The 26,704-nt window shown below is 37.9% G+C and overlaps 3 protein-coding genes across 7 annotated transcripts in view; 2 read left to right on the top strand and 1 right to left on the bottom strand.

Annotated features, from left to right (window-relative positions):
* LOC107710575 (U2 snRNP-associated SURP motif-containing protein-like) overlaps positions 1–3,712 on the top strand; it is a 15,866-nt gene extending 12,154 nt beyond the window's left edge. Inside the window, exons 21-25 of the mRNA XM_016515388.1 lie at positions 1–27; positions 362–506; positions 629–739; positions 894–1,084; positions 3,222–3,712. The exon at positions 1–27 is cut by the window's left edge and continues 1 nt beyond it. Coding sequence (XP_016370874.1) covers positions 1–27; positions 362–506; positions 629–739; positions 894–1,084; positions 3,222–3,348 — 601 coding nt within the window. The 3' untranslated portion in view covers positions 3,349–3,712. The remainder of the gene's footprint in view (positions 28–361; positions 507–628; positions 740–893; positions 1,085–3,221) is intronic.
* Positions 3,713–5,820: 2,108 nt separating this feature from the next.
* LOC107710574 (WD repeat-containing protein 44-like) lies at positions 5,821–19,576 on the bottom strand. Of its 4 annotated transcripts, none has more exons than XM_016515385.1 (20): positions 19,312–19,576; positions 19,062–19,213; positions 16,161–16,194; positions 15,162–15,239; positions 13,653–14,250; positions 13,367–13,500; positions 13,174–13,266; positions 12,461–12,597; positions 11,730–11,813; positions 10,163–10,421; positions 9,906–10,044; positions 9,255–9,319; positions 9,028–9,144; positions 8,789–8,911; positions 7,873–8,064; positions 7,622–7,723; positions 7,320–7,435; positions 7,075–7,202; positions 6,589–6,723; positions 5,821–6,502 (listed from the first exon to the last, which is right to left on the bottom strand). In XM_016515385.1, exons 2-20 carry the CDS (start codon positions 19,136–19,138, stop codon positions 6,414–6,416), a joined length of 2,700 nt encoding a protein of 899 aa, XP_016370871.1. In that variant the 5' UTR covers positions 19,139–19,213; positions 19,312–19,576; the 3' UTR covers positions 5,821–6,413. The 4 variants fall into 4 exon arrangements, with proteins under 4 accessions (XP_016370871.1, XP_016370872.1, XP_016370870.1 ...); XM_016515386.1 differs by having other exon boundaries at positions 19,062–19,176; XM_016515384.1 differs by having other exon boundaries at positions 19,062–19,576.
* Positions 19,577–20,398: 822 nt separating this feature from the next.
* LOC107710573 (kelch-like protein 13) overlaps positions 20,399–26,704 on the top strand; it is a 48,963-nt gene continuing 42,657 nt past the window's right edge. For both annotated transcript variants that reach the window (XM_016515383.1, XM_016515380.1), the window contains exon 1: positions 20,399–20,492. The gene's annotated coding sequence lies outside the window, so the exon portion shown is untranslated. The remainder of the gene's footprint in view (positions 20,493–26,704) is intronic.

The following is a 26,704-nucleotide window of genomic DNA, read 5'->3' as shown; positions in this document are numbered from 1 at the left end:
TGACTCAGACACTGAGGTGAAATCAAGGTAAGACCCTGCTGGATTTTCATTTTATTTATTGTTCTCTGCGATGAGTGGATGATTCAGTTTAATCACATGATATTTCATTGGAGCATTTCAACAGCCTCATCAAGTCACATGATTTCTTTACATGATTACCTTCTTTATGAGGACTGACCATTAAACATGCTGATTGTTTGCTTTTGCATGTACGTTGGCAAGGTTGGATTACAATGGCAAACATGGATTTATGAGCAGAATATATATATATATATATATATATATAAAATAGAATCAAAAATACACCACTCTTTTTAGTTTTGGTTACCTCATTGTTTCCTGCCCTGTCTTTGTCATGCAGTAGCCTGAAGGAAAATGATGGTGACTCTGATATGAGCAGTGATGAAGCTGACAGCCCCAGCAGGTTTGAGGGGGCGGAGTTTAAGAGTTCTCTGAGGAACTTTGAGCTGTCCGAAAGCAAAAGGACACGCCTCCGAGAACTGGAGGTTAGTCACTCACTCAGTATTTCATGTCTCGCTATCTCCCTCCCACACACTCACAGACGGACATAGCACTAAAGCTAACTGTGTTGCCAGGCACTATAAAAGTGTGCTTATGCATATTGCAGGTGAAGGTGATGAATTTCCAGGATGAGTTGGAGTCGGGTAAGAGACAGAGGAAGTCTAGTATGACTCTACAACGGCAAGTTCAGCACTACAGAAACAGACTGCTACAGAAGGTAAACACCAGTTCTCAAACTGCATAATAGAAGGTTGTATTCAAGAATTATATAGCATGTCTGCATAATCACAGAATTCTGATACAAAATTTGTAACTTCTGGCAAATCAATAAACACATTTCTTTAATTTGCTTTCTGTCACTTCTTCTTTAGGAGTTTGACAAGGACGACCAGGAAAAGAAAGACAAATATTCACAAAAACAGAAAGACCGGTCCAAAAAAGATGAGCGGAGAGATAAAGGGGAGGACAGGAGTAAAACAAGGGATAAAGAAAAAAGTAGAAAGAGTGAGGACAGAGAAAGGAGTAGAGGACGGAGTCGAGACAAAGAAGAGAGGAGAGAGAGGTATGCACTCATCACACACACACACACACACATATTTTGTCTAATTCAGGGTTCTCCAAACTCGGTCCTGGAGGGCCGGTGTTCTGCAGTGTTTAGCCAAAGCCACTAGAAGGTAAGCCTGCAACCTTTAACCAAAAAGGCATTTTGGATACAGCTTACAGCACTTCTCATATATTCCAATGTTATCCATAAAGGCCTATTGAGTGTCACACAACTCTGACTGAAATTCAGTGAGGTCAAGGCTGTAATGTGATTGGTTATTAAGGCACACGTGATCCAAGTTGACCGTAACGCTTTCTCCAATAGTAAGTAATACAGACCCTCTCATCTCCCAATAGTAAGACGATGTCTGGTTTAGCGCCAACCCTAATTAAACACACCTGAACCAGCTAATTAAGGTCTTACTAGGCATACTAGACTGTGTTTAAACTGCAAGTCTTAATGCACAGATCCGATCTTTTGACCATATCCGTTTTTTTGGCCCGTCTGTTTACATTCACTTTAGACACGACTGGTATCCGATATCTGTGTTTACATTAATTCCCACCCAAAAGGATTGTCTGCAGTGATCGCTTTACTATGCACATGGTAGACCCTTGGGTTTTAAATGGCCGTGCTATTAAAATTATTTATATAATTCACGTCGAATGGCCATTATTATTTGCCAGCATGGACAACGGCTGTCATGGATGTTTTGCAGCACAAAATCTGAACGAACGGATAAAGACCGGAAAATAACGGTCATTTTAATTTGTTAGACTATTTTATCTACAGCTCGTTAGAGGTAAAATTCTTTAGTGAAATAAAGATGATATTTATTGAAATTAATTCTAATTAAGGGGAGAGAGAGAACGAACGCATGCACCCACGTGCGAGCGAGCGATTGTGAAGCATTGCAAACAAGCTTGTCGGTTTAATTACAAAAACTGCCAAGTTATCACCTCATTGCTGAGAAATATATGTAGCTTTTAGCTGTTGTATTTTCTAAATTCACGGGGCGGGGGTTGAAAACCAGGTCCTGAATGTGGCAATTTCTTACTATAAAAAGTTTCCATCTCAATAAAATGCGAGCACATAAAGAGCACGCCGGCATTAAAACGCCATTATGAGCAAACGTGTCGCCCTCGCATTGGGAGTTCTGTGGAGAATCGGATATGTGTGTTTAGACGTAGGTCGGATGTCCAGATATCAGATGTGTATCCGATTAAAATCCACATTTGTAAGTGGCTCAGATCGGATGCAAAAAATTCGGATCTCGTGCTGGTTTTTGTGTTTTACACGTGTGCAACAAATTCCGATCTGTGTCAGATGTGAGTGAAAGATCATTTGCTGTGCCAGTGTAAACGCAGCCCTAGAAACTTCCAGGCAGGTGTGTTGAGGCAATTTGGAGCTAAACTCTGCAGGACACCGGCCCTCCAGGACCGAGATTGGAGACCCCTGGTCTAATTATTATGATTAGCAGTTAAGTCCCATTATTATTCAGAAACAGTCATTCACAATATCCTGACCAGGCACAAGTTTTAAGTGACAAGTAATTTGTTTCAAAACAGACTACAGTTCAAAAGTTTGAGGTTGGTAAGATTTTCTGAATTCTTTGATGAATAGAAAGTTCAAAACAGCATTTCATTTAAATCTTTTGTAACATTATAATTGTCTTTTCCATCATTCTTGATCACTGTTGACTAATGCATCCTTGCTGAATAAAAGTAGAGAAAGTGAATTGGTGGGTTTTTGTTAAATGTGAGCCAAAATCATCACAATTAAAAGAACCAAAGACTTAAACTACTTCAGTCTGTGTGCACTGAATTTATTTAATACACGAGTTTCACAATTTGAGTTGAATTAGTGAAATAAATGAACTTTTCCACGACATTCTAATTTATTGAGATGCACCTGTATATGCCTTCAAACTTTTGAATGGTTGTGTTATGACATACAGTATACAAGTGGGATGTTGGAGAAGTGAGATTTCACTGTTTGTGAGGTTACCCAGCACAGCACTATAGAAAGAGAAACCAACTGACTAGAAATCAACTAACTAGTTGTTCTTGGTCATTTTACCATATTAAGTATTTGTATGTATTTTACCCACCATTTACCTCTCAATTTATCCTCTGTCACTCTTTATCCCATGAAGAACAAGATCTCGATCACCGCGGAAGTCAAAACGCTCTCAATCACCATCACCGCAGCACAAATCCTGGAGGTCATCGTCCCGATCACCACATCACTCGCACAAAAAGACCAAGAAGAGTAAACATTGAACTCTGACCCTTGGAACCCTGTGACCTCCACAGTCATCTCGTAACACAGCCTGATGGAGCCTGTGGATGGACTGCTTTTGTCATGCACATCAACATGTCTCTATTCCACAGTTCTTTGATTATGGACTTACAGCTGATTTACAGCTGTTCATTTGTTTCCAGAACGCTCCTCAGTGTGGCTGCTGCAGTCACCACCCTGGGCTTGGCTGAGTTTTTCTAAGATGAAGTGTGAACTTGTACAGATCTTTTTGTTTTGTAAACAGTTTTATTTGTTTTCCTCTTGTTTTAAATCCAGTGTTTAAAACATTCTGCAAGATTAACCCTCCGCCTCCAAACTTTACAATAAAAACAATTGTGGAAGGAAGGCTGTGTCTTGTGAATATTATATAATTTCATACATAAAGCAGTTGTTAAACATTGTTGAATATATTTGAATGCTTCTATGAATGGTGTTCATAGGAGACTCAGAATAAAACTGCTAGAACTATTTGCTTTGTAAGATCCTTTTTCGAACTATTGCTCTGCCATGACAGTTTTTCACTTGAAAGAAAACTGATCATAAAAGACTTAATTTGTGCTAAAACTGCTTAATTTACTGTAAAACTGCCCTCTGATAACTCTGAGAATGCAACTCATACCTTATTAATAAACATATTTCACAACAACTTCAAGAACAGTTACAAGTTAATACCAAAAGAAATCGGATCTGAATAATGACAACATACAGTGGGTACGGAAAGTATTCAGACCCCCTTAAATTACCATCCCACCTGACAGAACTGGAGAGGATCTGCAAGGAGGAATGGCGGAGGATCCCCAAATCCAGGTGTGAATAACTTGTTGCATCTTTCCCAAAAAGACTCATGGCTGTATTAGATCAAATGGGTGCTTCTACTAAATACTGAGCATTTTTCAGTTTTTCTTTTTTAATAAATTTGCAAAAATGTCAACAATTCTGTGTTTTTCTGTCAATATGGGGTGCTGTGTGTACATTAATGAGGAAAAAAAATTAACTTAAATGATTTTAGCAAATGGCTGCAATATAACAAAGAGTGAAAAATTTAAGGGGGTCTGAATACTTTCCGTACCCACTGTATGTAAATATTACATTAAATACATCAAATATATACTATAAACAACTTGAACTGCTAAGGGACATGTTAGGGAAATACAAATATGTATTCATACTAAAACATAGACATGGATTCACAAGGAAAGAACATAATTACTGGGATTTGCTTTAAATATTTCATAATATTTAAGAAATCTCAGGGATTCTTGTTCATTATAAATCATTGCGATTTAACTAGTGCTTCTAATTCAGTTTTAATAAGGCGAAAAATGGAATACTAAACATAGTATATTCATTTATTATATGCTTATGAATACATTTTTATCAAATTTAGCAAAAGTTAAAGAGTGTGTAACATTGCTAGATTCAAATGTTAGGTCAGACCAGAATTATTTTGATATAGGGCAATTAAAAATGACAAGTCTTCTGCACGTTTACAAAAAGAACACAAACTGTCAATGTCCACGTTTATAAATAATGATCATTCATTTAGAATACCACACTTGTTTTACACTGAAATGCGCAACAACACACAAAATCAAACTCGTATAGTTGAAAACTCCTGCATTCACAAACTTGAGTAGAGCAGGGGTTTCAAATTTTTTACAACGAAGAGCAGCAAATACGTTCTTCAAATATAAAGGAAGCTATATATTTTCATAAAGACCTATTTACACTGTGTAAGAGTGATATTATAAATTAAACTCAGCCGAAAAAAAAACCTAGTCACATTCAGCTGCTTTTGTTTTAGCAAATTTATTAACATTTGTAAATATTTTTATGAACACATCTTGGGGGACACATGGTTTGCCACTGCAAGACTTTTTCCCTGTAGCACTGTCTTATATTATGGACATTGCAGTTTATTGCTCATATACCTTTCTGCAGCAGGACTATGGCATGTTCACACAGGTGAGCAGGAACCCTGGGCATCTTCCTTCTGGTCAGTAGAAAGATCCCTTTAATCTTAGTTATTGGAACTATGACCATAATTGTCTATTATATGTAAACTGTTGTGATAGTTTACACACATGATTGTCTATCACATGTAAACACTGGCAGAACAGTGTCTAAAGGACTGTTCCACCAGTGCATGTGTATTAATTGTTTATGGTGATTTTACAATATAATCTTTAAATACCGTATTCTTAAAAAGGGACATTTATATATATATATATAATATATAAAATACATTTAATATATATATATATATATATATATATATATACACACAATTGGTTTATTAATTGCCATTGCTCTAAAAAACAAATTCAAATATTTATTTTGAAATATTTAATTTTCTCAGTGAAAAACATTTTATTGCATACATACAGAAACAAAACAACACACATGGGGAAAATCTTTATAGAATTTTTTTATTATTAATATTATTTCTGGAATCACACACATAAAAAAAATCAGGTTCAATTATTTTTACAACATAAAATAACACTGACAAAGATTCTTAAATTGAAATGAGTTTAGTTAGTGCTCATGTTGAAAATGTGAGATCTTGTGTTTTCCAGAAACATTGATTTTGGGGTTGAAGTACGCAGGGGGAAATTCAAGTCAGTGTGTGTGTGTGTGTGTGTGTGTGTGTTTGAAGGGCTGACTACCTGTGTTTCTCATATCCATTCTATCTCCGTACAGGCTTGCAGTTTCACTCATCCATTAAAATGGCATCATTGCTCTTTATGCAAATTAAAGCCCTTGTAGTACATACAGTAACAATACAACATTACCTCTCCAAACGATATCAAATTAAAAAGAAAGGAAGGTAAAGAAAGATGCGTTTAGCTGTAATGACATCTGTCCCTGCTCCTCAACTGTCCCCGCCTTCCAACTTCCTGGGTCCCTGTTCTCTGCAAATAAGGCGGGGCTTATAATCTCCACCTTCCAGAGCACTCTCCAGCAGCTGATTGGTCAATGAATGGGGGCTCAGTTAGGTGTAAAGTGGCACTGATTTTGTTTTTGTCATATTCAGCACAAGCACTCAGTATTTTTTAACATTGACAAAAACTTTAATGGCTCCAGTGAAATCCGCAGAGAGCAAAACTTCAGTGTGGTCTGTTTTCAGGGCCCCTGAGGAAATGAAGAAGAATGGGTTATTTTTGTTCAGTGCACTGCTGTGATCTCACAATGCTATTTGGCAAAGTTGCTGTCAGTACCTGATGGGATGGTCTCAGAGTCGTCCGTGCTGTCACTCTTACAGTCCGAGTCTGGCTTCTCTGTCCCTGCCTCCTGAGGCACGATGAGATCCGGATGTGGAGCAAAAATGGCTGAAGTAGCTACAGCATTATGGGCTACAAAGCAGAAAGCACTTGTAATTTAAGACCCTAAAATACATACAATAATGGTTGTTAGAACTGCACTATTGGGTAAATAACAATAAATTGTTATTTAAAAAAAAAAAAACCCAGGTTTGCTGTGCTTGTTTGTAGGGCCAAAAAATGTGTGATGATTTATCAATATGACTGTAAAATAATACTAATACCAACAGTACTAATAATAATTCAAATCAAATTAAAGAACTGTACAAATGAAAAAACGAAGAAATATTACTGAGTATTATAGTTTTATTCCTGGAATATTTTTATCTGTGTAACTGCTGCTGCTCTCAGTATCCGATTCATTTTTTGTTACCATCGTATTACCTTTGATCCCTTCCCAGAAGTCATTGCGGTCTCTCCGTACAGAGGTGAATTTGCTCAGGTCATGGTATGTGCCCCAGATGTACACATACTTGTCCTCTGAGCCACTCACAATGAAAGAGTAGTCGTGACTGCAAGAACAAGACGAGATCCTTGAGATTCACTCATATTTTTCAACTTTCCGTAGAAGTGTAAGATCAGAGATGAACATATCTGGGCTGGGTGTCTTTCAGACTTGCTCCTCTCACCTGAAGCTGGCTTTGATCTGACTGCTGCTGTTCACACAGCCCTTGTACTTCATAGACAGAGACAAATCTCTGAGGTCATACAGGCGAATGCGAGAGTCGTTTGACGTCACCAAGATCTGCAGAGGAAAAGGAGATTAGCATTAACTGAGACTGAATGATGGACGTCAAGTTTTATCACCTTGATATGAATAAAAACATCAGTATTTGTGTAATACTTAAGCAAATAAGAAGAGTTTTAAGTCTAACTGCAGGCTTTTTCTATTTTCAGTCTCTGTCCTCTTACACGGACACATCTGTCTTACCTTGTTCTCTCCTGGCAGCGGCTCAATACCTGTGATTTTGCGGCCCACGCGATTCCTGCCTCTCGTGGAGCGAACATGGATTTGGGTGTGATATTTAAGGCGCTGAGCAGAACATGGTGAAAGAAGCAGTAAGTGATTAATAATCAACTATTTCTAAATCAATGCTGTGTACATTCTGTTTTTGGGAAACCTTCTTTATTTTAAATGAAAATCCCAGTTCCCATTTAAAGCTTATAAGAAAAAACACTCACCTCTGTGTCATAGAAAATGCAGCGTCCATCATAGGTGCCAATAACTGCATATTTTCCATTCTGGCAGAAGTTAGCTGCTGTTATCAGGCGCGTCTGTCCATCCACCTCATTCCATAGTGCCACTTTCTTATCTGGAATATTCCATAACCGCAACTTTCCGTCTAAAGAACCGCTTAAAAAATACCTGTCATCCTGTGAGAAAAACACAGCCATTAAAACACACAACCTTATCACAGTGGACCCATACACTACCATTCAAACTTCTGGGGTCCGATTTTTTATTTTATTTTTATTAATAGTTTTATTTAGCAAGGACACGTTAAAATGTTAAAAGTGACAGTAAAGACATTTATAATGTCTTTATAATATAATTATAATAATTTATTTAATATATTAAAAAAAAAAAATGTATAGCCTGAATGCACTGTAGTCGCTTTGGATAAAAACATCTGCTAAATGCATAAATTATTAAATTATTATTATTAATTATTTAATTATTATTATAAAGTTACAAAATTTTCGATTTCAAATAAATGCTCTTTATCTGAATTGTCTATTTATCAAAGAATCCTGAAGAAATGCATCGTTTCCACATAAATATTAAGCAGCACAACTGTCTTCAACATTGATAAGAATAAGAAATGTTTCTTAAGCACCAAATCAGCCAATTAGAATGATTTCTAAAGGATCATGTGACACTGAAGGCTGGAGTAATAGTGCTGAAAATTCAGATTTGCCATCACTGGAATGAATTACATTTTAAAACACCTTTTGTAATAATATTTAACTATGTATCTGTTTTTACTGTATTTATAATAAAATACATGCAGCCTTGGCGAGCATTAGAACCTTATTTTAAAAATCTTACCAACACCAAACAGTAGTGTATACCAGAGTGCACAAGAGGCATACTTACCCTGGGATGAAATGCAATGGCTGTAACGAAGTCTATGTGCTGAAAACAACAGAGACACTCCCTCCTGGAGATGTGCCACAAACGAACCGTCTTATCCATCGATGATGACAGCAGGAAGTAGTTCTAATCAGAAAAGAAGCGACAGAATTATGTCCAATTGCTCTTCATTATACTGTGAATTTCAAACGTTTTCCACACTTAAGTGGTTCAGTGGAGCAATGATGACCGTAATCTCTCACCTTCGACCAGGACAGATCCAGCAGGTCAGCAGTGTGACCCTTATACTTGCAGAACGGAACTTGCCGGAATGGCACGTTTCTGTCCTCAGTGTCTGCATCTTCCACTGTAGCACCAAACTGTGCAAGCGAAAGTAAGAAAGGTTGATATCTTAGAGATTTAAATAGTCATTCATCAGCGTGAAATACAAAATAAAGAACAGGAAGACCAAAAAAAAAAAAAGCCTTACCCCTCCTTCAGTATCTGATTTCGAGGAACACAGACTCTCCTGAGAGGGAGATGGGGACACACGTCCTGAGAGAGAATAAGAGAGACCAAAGAGGCTTTTTTAAATAAAGGAAACCCAGAACAAAAATAGCAATTACAGATATTTTACACAATATTTGTGTGTGATTATTAAAGATTCACTCCTTTAGCTTAGCAACAAGCTAACACCAAACTTTGTCGTCCATGCAAAGAGATACTTGTGTGGCAAGTTGCTGCCTATGTAGAAAGCTTAAGAGGCTTCAAGATGGCTAAGAAGCCTAACAGTTCACTAGTTTTTTTTGCATACAACAGCTAGCTGTTCTGCATACACTCTACATGGGCAGCAAAACAATAACGCCGTTTTGAAAGTCAGTCACTTTCATTGATTTTAGTGTGTACGTCCCAGACAAAGATCAAACTTAACCTCTGGCTAAATTACACAGTAAGTGGTGATTCATCTAATTTAAACGTAAGATCTAGTAATTAATTTCATTATGTCAGGTCCATTCAACACATTTGACAACCAGAAAGTGTTCAAATACTTTTTGGTGCCACTGCATATGAACTATGTACAAGATGTTTTAATAGAAATAAAAGTATTTATATACAAGACTGTGCAGGTGTGTGTGGTTACCTTCTGTGTTGTATTTTATTCTCATGTTGTTGAAATAGTCATAGGCGTTTTTTAGGACCCAGATCCGAACCACATTATCCTGCCCTGCTGTAGCCAACAGCCGGCCACAATGAGAGAATTTCATTGTCCAGACGGCACCCTGAGAAAGACAGAGGGGAAAGAGGAGTAGTCAAATCACTAAATAATTAACGATCTACATCACAGATCACAAAATATGTTAAAGTTCACATTAAAGGTCACACACACACTCTCCTCACCGTGTGTTCTCCACTCAGGTCCTGCACTACTTTGATTTGGTCAAAGTCAAAGGGCCCTTTGAAGCTGTGAGCAGCTTTAAACTTAACCGGTCGGGTGTACGGCATCCCCTCATCATCACTGGAGGATGGGTCGTCCTGGTCTGTGTGGAACACCTCATCCCGAACGCTTTTGACTTTATTGACGGCTCTCTCTCCATATTCCTCCGCCAAGTGCTTCGCCCTCTTCACAGACTTACCTAGAAACTTTTTCAGCTGTGTACTGAGTGAAAGAAGAAGAACAGACAGAAGCTGTCTGAAAATCATCCTCAACGGTCCTTCAAGATAAATGCTTTTTATTTGGTTATAATTACACAACTATTCAAAAGTTTGAGGTTTTAAAAGAAATCAATGCATTCAAAAGTGACAGTAAAGTAGGGCTGCACGATTATGACAAAAATCATAATTGTCAATTATTCCCTTGAAATTGTAATTGCGATTATTAATTACGATTATCACAATTTACATTGAATGATGTTTATACCAAAGTAAAAATATGAGGTATTATAATGTTATACTAAAACTAAAACAATGGAAAAACCCTTAAGATAACATGTAGAAAGAAAAAAACACCTCTTAAACACTCAGAATAACATGAGTGGACTTTGAACGATTAATTGCCGCTTTGAACGATTACGTAATTGTGGCATCCATAATTGTAATTGCGATTAGAACTTAGATTAATCGTGCAGCCCTACAGTAAAGACAATTATAAAGTTACAAAAGAGGTCTATTTCAAATGAATCCTGTTCTTTTGAACTTTCTATTCATCAAAGAATCCTGGGAAAAAAATTATCATGGTTTCCACAAACATATTTTTCTATAGTATTAAGCCTCAAATGTCAACTATACATCGGATTTGTTTCTTCTTTAAATTATAAAAAAAGTAAAAATATGAATGTTTATAATGTTATACTAAAACTAAAACAATGGAAAAACCCTTAAGATAACATGTAGAAAGAAAAAAACACCTCTTAAACACTCAGAATAACATGAGTGGACTTTGAACGATTAATTGCCGCTTTGAACGATTACGTAATTGTGGCATCCATAATTGTAATTGCGATTAGAACTTTTATTTTTTTAATTTAACAATTATAAAGTTACAAAAGAGGTCTATTTCAAATGAATCCTGTTCTTTTGAACTTTCTATTCATCAAAGAATCCTGGGAAAAAAATTATCATGGTTTCCACAAACATATTAAACAGCACAACTGTTTGTAACATTGATAATAATAAAATGTTCCTCTAGCACAAAAGCAGCATATTAGAATGGTTTCTGAAGGAGCAATGACTCCTGAAAATGTACTTTTGCCATTACAGGAATAAATTGCATTTTAAAATATAATGAAATAAAAAAAAAATTTTGATCATATAAATGCAACCTTGGTGAGCATAAGAGACTTCTTTCAAAAACAAAAATCATATAGACCTCAAACTTTTAAACAGTAAAGTACATTATAATTCCTCATAATTGTGTATTTTTACTCAAGACTATGACTACAGTCATCAATAAACATCCATCTCTTACGTTCTCTGTTTCAATTTCCCTCCATCTGTGTCTGTAAGTGCAGGCTGGGACTTTTCATCATCATCCGACTGTGCTGCATCATTTCTGCCAAGAAAAAAAAAAGACAGTGTGAACCCTAAAGTGTTCAGAGCTGCTGGCTTTCAAAATTAGGTTGCACATAATCCTGATGTAAAATGAGAAATTAGAAACACTGATCCAGGACCAGATCCAACTACCCAACTGTTTCAGATTAACCACACTAACAGAAACTACAAAACTGTTATCAGCTCAGCATTATGAAGCACTTCTTGCCAAAATGTTCCACTTGTGTTCAAGTGGTTTCCAATCAGAAGAGAGTGGAAGAGAAGAAGGGATTATGTGCCTTCTCCCTTTAAAAGAGATTGAAAAAACAGTCTGTAGGTTTCATTCTGGCTGATAAAACGAGGGCAGATGAAAGTGTAGAGAATTGGATTACTGATAGGATTCGATTCTGCTGCCTGAGGGCCCCACCACATCAGCACAAGCAGAGTGTCATATAAGGAAAATGATCATTGATATTACACATGAAATGTAAAATCAGCTCAGAAGAGTTCCAAAACTCTGTGATGGATTGTGGATTATAGGATACAGTAGGACATCTTAGACATCATGGCGTCTTGAAAATTTGTCACATTTTTCCATGGAGCCCAATCAAAGAACTTCGATTCAAGCGAACTGTTGGTGGTGCGTTATGGGAAATGCAGCTCTCTTACGAGATGTACTCCTTGGTTCTCCTCATGATGTGCATTGTGAGTGGGTTGATTCCAGTCGGTAGTTTCTCTTCTGCCTGAATCAAAGGGATCTCCTCACCAGTGTCCAGATTCTTGATCATCACACTCGCAAGAATCTCCTGCACAACAAAAGCACAGGGACTACAGCCTTGAGTAATAATCATTAAAAGAGATTCATTACACCAGGCCATGTAAAATTCAGCCAAGCAAAAGCCTCTCCCAAATGAATGAATGAAGATGCAGTCGCCCTCCTAATCTGGTAAACACCCATGTACCTGCTTTTCAGTTAATCAGTTACGACTACTGTGTGACCTAACTGTATTAATATAGTCATGCTAATAAATTTTAGAACGTGTCCCTCACACTTTTTAGAGTGCTGCAGGAATGCGTTCTGAAACCCAATTAATATAGTCATGCTAATAAATTTTAGAACGTGTCCCTCACACTTTTTAGAGTGCTGCAGGAATGCGTTCTGAAACCCAGAAGCAAGTCTTGGTTCCATCATCTGGTTTTATTCTACAACATAAAATATATCAGTTACAATCCCACTTGTGTTTTTTTTTTTAAACTCATGCATCTTACTGGTTACTAACAAGTGGCTAAATGGAACTACAGAGATGTCAGCACTCTACTCTTATGCTCATCTTGCAATATAGGTTCATATGAATTCAAGTATGTGCGCGCACACACACTACCTCATCTGTAAGCTCTCTGCCTGAATTAGACCTTGGTCTTTGAGGTCCAGCGGTCTCGCTTCCACTAGGACTTGATGTCTGCTCATCGTTTTCCTGCTTATACAAAAGACCAGATAGAAATGTATGATGTCAAATATTCAGTGTGAAATCTGAATATTTATATTATTTGAAATGGCTGTAATTAAATTCAAACCTGTGCAGTGACCACTTTTTCACCACTAGTGGCGCTAGCGAGGTCCAGTGAGTGCTGGAGTTCTTTTGTAATACATTGTACTGTGGCGTTTGGGCTGACCAATCCACACAGCTTGTCTGCTGGCTCTACACAGACTGACCAATCATACAGAATATTATCGCTTTAGTCATTAATTAGTTCATATTTCACATTTCATTTTATACCAATAATAAGTGTTAATCATAATAGATAAGAGTGACATTTTTACTTGTTAAACCAGCGATATTTAAACACTCTAAAATCTTACCTTCTAGCCCTGCTGGTAGCATCACTTCCTGGGATTTTTTAGCTGAAAAGCTGGGCCGTGAGGGGGGAGGCGGCCTTGGAGGTGGAGCCCCGGTGGGCAGAGGTGGCCTTGAGGGCGGCTGCTTCTTGGTGCTAGCTACAATGTCTGGCTCCACTGTACATTGTCTGGGAGGTTTGGAAGGGCCAGGGCCATCTGCATCAGTCATAGGGACTTGCTCTAGAATATCAGCCGTTTCTGCACACGGCAGGGAGGCGGGTTGCGATGGTTGACCCAAAGCGCTTGTAATGTCAGGAGGGGGTGGCATAGCCTGGTCCTGACCTGCTTGGGCGGGACCAGCCACATCTGGTGCTCTGTCCTGTGACCTCACTTCCTTCGGCCTAACATCAGGCAGCTGCTCAGAGCGACCAGAGTCATGTGGTGTCACATCAGGATCCTCTGGAGGCACCAGGCCGCCCTCAAGAGCCAGGTTTTCTTTAACACTGCAGCCTTCCGCTCCTGCCTTCTCCCCTTCAGATGTGGCTGCACAGGCCTCCTCTCCTCTCAACAACTCATCTTCCACTCCACTTTTCTGACTCTCCTCTATAATACTATCAATGATCTGGAAAGAGCAATCAGAAAGAGGGACAGTCAGAAAATTTTAGTATTTGTGTAGAATGCAATTGTTCATCAAAACAAATTCATGTGGTGTCACATCAGGATCCTCTGGAGGCACCAGGCCGCCCACAAGAGCCAGGTTTTCTTTAACACTGCAGCCTTCCGCTCCTGCCTTCTCCCCTTCAGATGTGGCTGCACAGGCCTCCTCTCCTCTCAACAACTCATCTTCCACTCCACTTTTCTGACTCTCCTCTACAATACTATCAATGATCTGGAAAGAGCAATCAGAAAGAGGGACAGTCAGAAAATTGTGCTTTAGCATTTGTGTAGAATGCAATTGTTCATCAAAACAAATGCTTTGTTTACACTAGGCATCTAATCTTATAGTGTTTCCCTACAATATCAATAATGTCTAAAGAGGGCTCAGGGTCCACATCTATTGATCAAGAAGAGTTTGGCATCCAGCCCACTTTCAATAAGTACTCAGGAGGAGCAGAGTTATCAAGAGAGTTTCAAACACATATACCCAGCATTGATTTTTGTTTACTGGCACAAAATACTGAGTCTGTTTTGATGCAAGGTTTTCCTTTCTCTTTTAAAAGTTTATAGTTTATTTAAAAAGCTACTTATTTTTCTATCCTAACTATGCATGATTAGACAGCAAGTTTAAGATTTAATATTTGCATTAAGCATTTTTCTCACTGGGTTGCAACTGACCCGTTGACATAGACCATTTAAGAGAAATGACTTGCTTTTTGGGCAGACATCCAAAAGCAAACATTCACTAGAGATAGCACAGCATGCTTCTGTTATAATTACTAATAAGTGAAACAAAGAGAAAATGAAAAAAGAGAGACTAGATATAAGGTATAAAAAGCGGCAAGTAAGAACGGCAAAGCTTTATCATGGCCAAACCTGAAGAGAATCGTCATGGCGAGATTCAGGCTGAGCCAATCCAGCGGCAACTTCCTGTACCACATTCTCTGCAGGACCCTACAGGCAATCAAAGGCAACAGATGAAAAACCACCCAATTCTCAAATACAAATCCTTCATGGCAGTTTTTTACAGAATTTATAAACAAACATAAAAAAGCCAAATGTCAAAGGTCCTTACAATGTCAAATAGAGTTCCAGAATTCTCAAAGTTCTTTGAAAATACTTGTTAGGCAGGATCTGTTTTATTTAAATGATTAAAGGGATAGTTCACCCAAAAATGAAAATTTGATGTTTATCTGCTTACCCCCAGGGCATCCAAGATGTAGGTGACTTTGTTTCTTCAGTAGAACACATATGATGATTTTTAACACAAACTTTATACGACTGACAGACTGCAGCGGCTGGACTTAAAAATCATAATTTGTGTTCTACTGAAGAAACAAAGTCACCTACATCTTGGATGCCCTGGGGGTAAGCAGATAAACATCAAATTTTCATTTTTGGGTGAACTATCCCTTTAAACAGAACTAGAGCAGAGCCTCAAACTCTACTATCAACCTCAGATCATCTTTCAATCCTGCACTCATGTGACTAATGCACTTCACTAAAAGGTTAGAACCATCACTCTACTAAGACTTATGACTCCAACAAACCCATACACTGGCCAACACCAAATCTGACTCTGTGAACCCTCTGCCCCTCGCATGTTCATTCATTTAATATATGTTTTTGCTCACGTTATTATTCTTTCAGCTACCAATAAGGGTGTAGTGCATTCAGTTCCACTTAACACAATTTACCAATGTAATCAAGTAAGTCGGCAGATTCTGTCTGGAAGCACCCAAGGGCAAATGCTGCTAAATTCCTTTCTATTTGCTCAGTAAATTCTCACTAAATTTCCTTTAATAACATTTTCACTAAAAAGGACATTGTAGTGCACAGGAAGAAACATTTGTGTAGATAACAGCAAACTCTTACCCCAAGCTGAGGAAGTTCAAACTTTGCAGGTGACCTATAAGGAGTCAACGAACAAATAATTAATAACACAGGTCAACAGTGCCAAGCTTCATATACTCATACCACTCATCTCATGAATCACACACAGCTCCATTTTGACACGTATGCTCACATACTTGTTCAAAACATGTAAGGAATTTCATGTGAGGAAAGCCTTCATTTGCTTCAGCACTGTAGTGCACTTAGGTCAAGTTAAGACTAATTAGTAAACGCCAATAAAGTTGTGTGTGTACACTAGGGCTGTGCAAAAAATCGAATGCGATTTTCATGCGCATCTCGTCAGTAAAGTAGCTCCTGTGATTAGTAGTAAATCTCCAGCACGTGCTTTCAGATGGAGCGGCATTTACTACACAGAGCCGTAGTTCACTGACAAGCTACACAAAATCGCGTTCAAAATCGCAGGTGATTCATTGCTGTTTATGAACGCGATTTTGTGTAGCTTGTCAGTGAACTACGGCTCTGTGTAGTAAATTGTTTTCAATTTATACCGATAAAATAAGCACTGGAGTCATTACATAATCCTTTGGATATTTCTAAAGCTCACTTCAGTGTGTTTTAGATCATTACACGTGACACTCGGAAAGCAGTCTGGTGCCTTCATTCAAAACTGCTGCCCAGCAAGTCAATGACTGTCTGGACAGGAAGGCAACTGCCTGTTTGGACACAGCTTTAAATGTCTTGTACAACTCTTTGTGAGCATGTGTGTGTGCGTGTTAGAACATTAGTGTTGCCGTTAGTGATCTAGAATCTCAATCAATAGTTGCTAGTTGCTTGACTATCAAACAGTCCGACGGGCAGGTCATTCTCCCAACGCCTTCCCCTCCGGCACCCTCCTTTTCTGTCCATCATGAACATCCTGCCAAAAATACAAGGCTAAAAGTAGTCTATCGATGAACTATCGATTTCATCCGAGCAAGTGCTGAACTCCACCTTGATCTCACCCTTCAGTTACAGTAACATCAGTATCATGTGATACTGTTCTAAACTACTCATGCCATAATACCTTAATATGATCACTAATACCATCTTCTCATTCACACAAATACAGAAAACAGAAAGTCATCTCACCTGCGATTTTGAACGCGATTTTGTGTAGCTTGTCAGTGAACTACGGCTCTGTGAAGTAAATGCCGCTCCATCTGAAAGCACATGCAGGAGATTTACTACTAATCACAGGAGCGGCTTTACTGATGAGATGCGCATGAAAATCGCATTCGATTTTTTGCACAGCCCTAGTGTACACAAACAGTCTGTTGGTGTGAGGGCTCCTCTCAGCACTGAGTTCACCATAAAGAGGTCTGAGCCTAATTAAAACTAGCTAGTGTGCCTGGCCTGACACAGCATTCATGAACAGACAAGCCCCTCAGTCTCATTCATAACACACCCTTTAACCAGCTACTCTTAAAGGAGTAGTTCACTTCCAGAATAAAAATGTCCCGATAATTTACTCACCCCCATGTCATCCAAGATGTTCATGTCTTTCTGTCTTCAGTCGCAAAGAAATTAAGGTTAAGTACCGACCCAGTGTTTACAAAGCGAACATGCAAAGAAAGTCAAGTGCCCTTTACAAAAAAGATAAAACAACGATGTCGGACAATTTTGAAATTTGAGGAGAAAATGAGATGGAGTTTTGGATTATATAACTTTTTATTTTTTTTAGAAACTGACCGATCGTTTCGCTAGATAAGACCCTTATTCCTCGGTTGTGTTCATGTAGAGTCCTTTGAAGCTGCACTAAAACTGCAGTTTGGACATTCAGCCCATTGGCCGCCATTGAAGTCCATTATATGAAGAAAAATCCTGGAATGTTTTCCTCAAAAACCTTAATTTCTTTTTCACTGAAGAAAGAAAGAAAGACATGGACATCTTGGATGACATGGGGGTGAGTAAATTATAAGGAAATTTTTATTCTGAAAGTGAACTACTCCTTTAACATAAGCACAGTGAACAAACAATAATGTTCTTTTTAGCAGCATCATATGACCCCTTTAAATAAGCCTTCAGCAATCTCTGATGACACTGTCACAGCTCTTCTCACACACACCTTTGACCTCAGCCATGCTGTGGTAACAAGTACAGGTGGATTTTTCTATACTTGACAACATGGAGACTCGTTCTTCACAAAAGAGCAATTATTTTTCTGAACCTTTAAGTCCTCAAACCTTTGTTCACATTGAGAATCTGAGTCACTGGGTTTCTGAGTCATTCCGGCTCCTTTTCTGAAAATAGTGGTCATGTTTGTGACTAAAACTAGCCTCAGTCTAAATACATGATTTACAAAATGTCATACTGTAATTTTATAAAATGTCTAAATTAGTAGAGAATGGTACTTGAATACAGTGGGAAAATCCAAACTGGACGACATTTCTTAAGAGACAGTTCTTATAAAATCAGGTACATATCCGCATATTATTCCAAATCTCAATCTTAATGACTTTCCCTCCTCAAAGGAACACACTAAGAAAGGTTCGGCAAGGTGAACTAAACCTTTTTGGGATTTTAACGCATTTACAATCGTTTGGTTCAAGTGACAACACCAAAACAACATAACAGCAACATCGGCTGAACGCTACGTGTCAAAGCGAGATTGTGGCTGTTCAAAACCACTCAGCTGACTCGAACGTCCAAAAAATACTGTCTAGGTAGAGAGCTCACTCGTGTAAGAGTCTTATGACTTTATATATCCACATAATAAACGGTATATGGCTGTACAGAAGCAGTAAATCTATACACAAGCAATGGGGCAACTGTTGACAGCTTTGACAGGTGCAGGTTCATTCTTCATATTCATAACGGACATCAGACATCAAACTGGCGCAATAAAAGCAATATGTATTTTGTTATATTGAATCTGAGACTCACGCATGAGGTGAGGGAGTGAAGTTGACATCCTCCGCCGCATCGTAAAACTCCTCCGTGTCGCTGGTGTCCGACGCCATTGAGCCCGGGCTGCATTCAAAGGCCGCCGCCACTGTTGCTGTTCCGTTCCAGCAAACGAGGAAATGGTCCCAGAGCTTGTGAACCAGAAAACGAGAAAATAAACGTATGAATCTGGATTTTACGTCTGCCGCGCGTTTATGGCATGAGCGCTGGGAGAGGCCGCTCTGCTCACCTGAATGCACGATAACACACGCAGGCACTCGGCCTAGATTACAAGATCTGAAAGCGGGGCTGAGTTTTATTTTTATTTTTCAAGCAAAATCAGCCGGTTATGTCGATCTGATCAGGCGGTAATGCAATGTGAAGATGCGCCCGAAGCTTTCCATGCGGACTGTCAGGGACCCTGGCATATCGGGAAGATCCCCTACCGGGATTTATGATCGAAAACAAACCGAGAGGAGGAAGAGAAACGGCGTCCACCGAAATCTCGCAACATCTCGCGGATTTTGGAGGCACGTTCCATCGGACAGCTGATCTGTACTATCTATTGTGAAGCATAAACGCACGAACTGAGGTTGTTCCGATGGATCCTTGATCTGTGAAAGAGGGGACTGGCTAGATAGATAGATAGATAGATAGATTTTGTGATTCCTGTTTTCATCCACTGGAGAGTGCAGTAATATGTATCATAGCAAACTTAAAGATTATAGATGAATGTTAGTTGTTATTCTTAAAATTAAACATATATATATACAGATATAGAACGAGCAGTAAAGTATATTAAAGCAGTGAGAATTACTTGATAGCTTTGTAACTCTTTGCAAATATATATAGTCCATTACTTTCATAACATTTTCATTTATCACAATATAACAATTTAACACAATGTAGCTTACAGTGCACAATTCATTTAAATTATCACAGTTTGGACAAATACACTTAACTACAGTCTACAGTCGACGAATTTGCTACAAAGTTGCCTTAATTGTGACATTATCACTTCTTAAATTGCTAATACCAGGTGTATGATGATAATGCTTTTATAGATCCCACAGTCCAACTGTAGTACCATCTACTATTCAAAGTATATTAGTAAACAATACAGTGATGTCATGCCGAACAGTGCTTCATATACATTTATATTTATACAGTACCGTCCAATTACATCCTAACTACGGACGAATCTACCAATCGCTGCGCGTATCCCTGTGCCATGAACTTCTTATGGTAACGGAAGTTTTTTGTGTCAAGAATTGATTGACATGAACGTAGACCAATCAGCAAGGCGTACGACACGTATTCCCTTGAGGCTACAGCCAATGAAAAACAAGAGAGGAGGGGCTTTGTGAGGTCCATGAGTAGAGTGGATTTGAGGGTTTAAGAAGAAAACAAGGGTAAATTCCAGAGGTTGGGGTAAGTCGAAATGGCTTTTAAAAGTTTATTTGTTTAGTATTCTATTTGGCAAACTGACATATCAGTGGCATATACGTAAAGATACACATCATTCAATACGAAAAGTAGCTTGTTGTCAGCTGAAGCTAAATGTAGCAGCAGCAGAAGCAGAGCTGCGAATGGGGAGCCATGCTTCAGGTTTGGTCCTTTCTTTAAAAGAGCTGAGCTGAGCTTTCAAGAACGGACAAACCCAGGAGCACGGCTACAATCACAGCCCCGGTTCTGCCGCGACACTGGTGTCAGCGCGGGCTTGCGGCGGGTTCCGTGTGTGGTTAGTGTGTTTGTTCCCACATAAACATGAGCAGACATTTCGCCAAGAGTGTCTTCCACAACCCCAAACTCTGTGTCTGAACTAACAACGAGTACTACAATCACAACGCCCTGACAAATCGAAGTGTAACTAACAAATAGATGCTTTGTTTCTGTTCATTTAAGGCCACTCTGATGATCTACTAGTTGCTTTGGCTGGACCCCTGCTGTTCTATTAGTGACTAGCTTTCCTTTTGTTTGTTTGGCTTCACTTTCCAACACGCATTTCAATTTTCTTTGTGCTGTTGTTATAAATTAACTCGGTAAAAGTAAAGAAAAATGTTGGTTCAGAATTGTCACTTTGCTTTAAAGAGGATCTGTTTGATAAAGTAAATTATAGGTTACTCAGTTTTATATATTTTTGGTGTCTGCATCAGATTAGTCAATATAACCAAACTGAGTCATTGAGGACAGTCTAACCAGTTAGTACTTAGCTGTTGACCTGTTATCAAACAGCTTTTGATCATTTCTAAATTCATTTTAGGAGCTCCAGACAGCGGCACTTGCTCCGGCTGTCAGAGTGTGACAGAAGTTGAGCTCAATTATTAAGAGCGTGATTCAGAGCAGCTGGGAGCTGTAAGGGCCACCATGTGCTCATATGCCATGACAACAGTAACATAACACTAATGGCTAAAAACAAGCCCTTCTACCAGGGGCCTCTGGCTGAAACCTTAATTTAGCATATGTCCCGTGTTGTGTATTGTCCTGGCCTTGTCATTTGTTGCTTAGCCTATATTTTTTATTAAGCAAGCACATGGTTTGACGTGACTAAAGGCACTTAGGATTTTTTTTTTCTTAAACTAAAGCCATTCAATGGAGTATATTGTCTATATTTGCCTCAGGCGAGAACATATAGCCAGTAACAGAACTATGAATACTCTTTTATGGGTCCTGTGACTACAGTTCCACTCTGCTTGATGGGGGAGAGGCATGGTTGTTAAGATATAGTTACGACACAAATTCCCTAATATAATTCCTATTTTTATTTATTTATTTATTATTACATTTATTAAACCATCATGCTGCCTTTTTATTACTGAAATAATGTTACTTGGATATCTATTTTTATTGTTCACCAAGAAGATTATACCTAAAATCTCTTTGTCTGTCTTAAGATGACACTAATATGTGGCACACATAGTGTAGTAATGTGTCAGAAACGCATTCTGGTGACACACTCTTATAGTGCTTTACAAGATGATTCAACATAGGGCTGGGCGATATAGCTAAAAAATGTATCAACAATATAATGTTTCATATCATTCGGTATCGATAATTATTGACATTTTTTATAACCTTTTTTAAAACAAAGAGCAATAGAATTTTTTTTTTAATTTAACCACTGTATTTTTAAATTAACCCAATTTATTGAGACAAACAACAAATATTTTTTGTTTTAAGTCTAACAAATATCTAATTTCTAATGTTTTATATGCAGATTAAACAGGTTTTAAGGAAACTTTTAGCTTGTTTCCCGAGGTCACAGGAGGGCGCAATGAGCAAAATAATGCAGCGCATTAAATTCAATGCAATGAGCAAAATAATGCTGCGCATTAAATTGTCAACGCAAATAAATAACTGTCTATAAAAAAAACGTGCATTACGTCTAAATTAACTATAATTTTGATATAAATACTATTTTGTAAATACTACTATATGTAAATACTACTATTTTGATATAAATCAAATATAATTTCGTAAATTGCATAAACAATTATGAACAAAACAGCATCATGTATTTATGCATTGCTTAATCCAAAGAGCCGAATCACCATTCACACAGATTGCCTTTAAAAATATATGAGACGCAGTGAAAAGGAATAAACATCCACAAATTTTTGACGTGTTTTCTAAAAGTTTAAACTGTTTTAACTTTGCATGGTGAGACGCGAGTGCAACAGTCATATTTGTCCGTCTAAAAAATTAGCTGAATTTGCGTTCTGTGTGAATGGCTTGGTTTCAGTTTTAACCAATTCAACATTTTCTATCGCATTGAGCTACTATATTTCTCTAATATTTTGAATGAATAACGCAGCAACTGCGCGTCACGTGGGCTAGCTAGACTAACAAAACATTAAAATACAACAACGTCACTTACATCATCATCACCGCATCTCGTGCTCCACTGATGACGCTCCCTGACGCACTCCTAACATTTGATTGTACTATTTTTTGTCATTCAAATGCAAATGTTTATTTTAAATTCGACATATTATTTATTTTTTTATTCACCATCTCCTCATCACAGGCAGGCACAGCACTCAATTCAGCATGTATTCGTGTTTGTGTGTGCTGTCTGCGTAACTCAGAGCACGTGCCTATATCATGCATTATATCGAAAGTTTTTATATCGTTATCGAAGAAGGTGTACCGTCGATAAATATCGATACCGTTTTATCGCCCAGGCCTAATTCAGCACACGTTTGTCCTGTTTTAATAGTTGGTTGACCTATTCAAGGTTGTATACATCATTTATAGAATAGTTTAGTCATGTGAAAACTTTGTCAATGGCTAAAACAACAGCTTGGTATGCACTGGTATATATTTTACATATTGAATTTGTCAGGGGTTATAAGGGGTTTGAAGCTGTCATTGCCGTGTTTAATCCAGCATTTATTTCCAACCTCACATTCAGTTCTGAGTGATGACATTAACAACACAGTATCACATTACAGATGAAGAATAGCCTCTAATCAGAGAGAAGGGAAGTTGGTCTGGGTGGCCATAATGAAATGCACAGCAGGGTTGTTATAGTTAACTAAAATGAAAACTAAAACCATAAAGAAGTTACTTGAAATAAAATAAACGTTAACTGAAATAAAATATACAAATCTTAAACGTCTTATTAGGAATGTTATTTTCACTAGTTGCCAAGGCATAATTTCTCATTTTAATAATGTTATTTTTAGCAGCATCATATGACCCCTTTAAGTACTAAAATTACTAAAACTAAAACGGAAATTACAATTAATATGAACTATATAGAGATACTTAAAAACAAAAACTAATAAAAATGGGGGAGGGGGGACACAACAAAATTACTAAAATTTTGACAAAACTTAAAATGGAAAATGGACTGTAAAAAATGTTTAATATTAGCAAAATTATAATGACAGTTATTTTGACAGCTGTGTCCCTTTTTGACCAGACAGAATGTTTCAGAGATTACCTGCAGATTTAAAATATTAGAAAAGGTTGATTCAATAAATACTACAGAGAGTGACTGTTGACTTAATTGACATCGAATGTTCTATTTTGTCCAGCTCTGAAAGCGCAACTGACAGTTTTAAAAGCGTGCGTGTGACCGAGTGAAACTATCAGTTCATTTAAAGTCTATAGGAGACTAAACCTGAACATATTGTAATGTAGTGACTGGGTTCAGGTTGTTTAGCATAGCTTATCCTTGTTCTTTTTTGACCTCTGTCTGTTGCTAAGACACAGTGGTTGCCACGGCAATGAGGAAGAATTGTACAAGCCACTGAAGTGCTGAAATTCTTTCCATGGTGCCATGCTTTCAAAAGTGCCCATCCTTATATCCTGGACAGAGTCTTCCTCATGGATTTAGGAACTCAAAACATGAATTGAACAAACATTACCAGTGCAATGAAAAAAGGAAGACATGGTTTTGCTGCTTTTTTTTCATGTTTTTTTTTCAAGCTCTCGAGGTTTCTAGAGCTAGTCTGACATATGGAAAGTGTTTTGTTACCCTGCTGTGTGTGTGTACAGGTTGTCATCGGTATTTTAGCTGTTACAGGTTGTTGTTGGTATTTTTTATTTATTTTTTGCTCTTCTGCTTCCTTTAGTCTGACCACACATTATACTTACAGCGGTTTGCTTTTTGATCTTTGAGCTGCACCCTCTTGTAGAAAAAGCTGTTAAACTCTCCAGCTGGTCATTGTGATGGTCACAGCTTTAGCGAGTGTGTCTGTACAGAGGTGGCATTCAGTGTCTGCTGCTCAGCTTTGTTTCTTTATCTGTGAGAGAGGACTATGTAAAGTGGCTGATGATGATGTATATCCTGTGATGATTTTCTTTTCTGTCTCCTGATCAGACGGGAGAGAGGAAGGGGAGGGTGGGGTGCAGACAACGCCCCAAAATATGAGCAGCTGAATATTAATAGAAATCCCATATGCTGTACTGTTGCAAATACTCGGAGACAGAGGCAGTAGGGAATGGCTATCATGTAAAAAAAGTTTTTCATTTTTGCTAAAAAAAAAAACTAAACAAAAAGATTGCATTTAACAAATGTTATTAAATTATTAGTATTTTATAGTTTAACTTTAAGTGAGCATAAGATGATGCCAAAGGTAACCTGTAAAAATAGAGGAAATGAGCATGAACAATTAAATACTCATAAAATCTCTTAAAGGCACAATATGTAATTTTCGCTGCTAGAGGGCGCGTATTCAAAATAAACAAAGAGACAAAGGCGTAGTTTGATGACGCCGTGACTGAGTGTGGAATCATGGGAGTTGTCGTCTTCATCCCCACAGCCGATGCAATCTGACGGGACTCGGGCAGAAATCATGTTCATGGATGAGCTAATGATTTGTTAACGTAGTAGAATGAAGCAGGGTGAGGCTGAAAGCCAGCGAAGCAAAAAGAGGCAGCTGAACGAGCGCGACACACGGCTCGAAAGCAGTGGAGCTTTTATTATGCCACAGTCGACCGCTTCCGCTCCTTCCGGTCGTGCGTATGTGGGGGAAAAAAGCAGCGCTGTTTTATCATACTAGATACATTTGAAAGTTCTGTTATAATGCTACTCTGTGCGGTCGTCACCGGTCTATTAAAACGCAAAAACGCATAACCTCGGAAATCGAGGGTGTATGACGTCATTAGCAGGCGACACAATGACACTATGGACACGGTCCGTGTCACTAGTTAAAATTGCTTATTTCTCTGGATTTAAACATTCTTCGATACATTTGAGATGATGTAAGTACACAAGTCAGCTAAATATATAACACTGTTCTAGTGGTTTTTGGATATTTTAATTAAAAAATCTTACATATTGTGCCTTTAATATCAGCCGATATATTGTGCATCTCTAAGAAAAACATTTGGGTGGGTCGTACTGATGGGTTTGTACCATATGAAAATGTCCAATAGGCTTTAATTACATCACAGCCATGAACATAACTTGCTGCTTGCTTTCTGACTGTTTGCAGGGGAAAGACATTTCTCATTTTGAGTGAACAAAAATCTGTCTTGCAGGATGTTATTTTTTGGTCCGACTGTAAATATTAAATGCTTATTAGCAGCTAAAAGTGAAATTGGTTAGCAGTATAGCCTACTAGCAAAAGTAGGGGTCAGTAATATTTTTCTTTTTAAAGGAAATTATTACTTTCATTCAGCAAGGTCGCATTAAATTGATCAAAAGTGACAGTAAAGATATTTTTATCATTTTACTGTTTCAAACTTTCCAATCATCAAAAAATACTGAAAAAAAGGATCACGTGACACTGAAGGCTGGAGTAATGGATGCTGAACATTCAGCTTTGCCATCACAGGAATAAATGACATTTTAGATATATTAAGATAAGGTAGAAAAAAGTTGTTTTAATGTAGTAATACTATTTCACAATATTACTGTTAATACAGTATTTCTTGAAAAATAGTATATAATATTTTTCAAAACCCGGCGAACATGTCTGTTGCCGTTGCTCGGTGTGTGTAGGTGCAGTGTGAATTATACAGACTTCTTTAAAAAAAAAACATGAAAAAATATTTTAAATGGTGGTGTAGATGTCCTCAAAGTTAACACAAATGTGCTACATTTCCTAAAAACATTTCCTGGCTCCAGTGGTTTCTACGATCTACTTAATTTTGTGACGTGAAACTAGACTAAAGGGCACAAAATTCTC

This window comes from Sinocyclocheilus rhinocerous, unplaced genomic scaffold (genome assembly GCF_001515625.1).
Source record: "Sinocyclocheilus rhinocerous isolate Xijiao unplaced genomic scaffold, SAMN03320098_v1.1 scaffold1619, whole genome shotgun sequence".
NCBI lineage: Eukaryota > Metazoa > Chordata > Actinopteri > Cypriniformes > Cyprinidae > Sinocyclocheilus > Sinocyclocheilus rhinocerous.
This window is presented reverse-complemented; position numbering and strand designations above follow the sequence as displayed.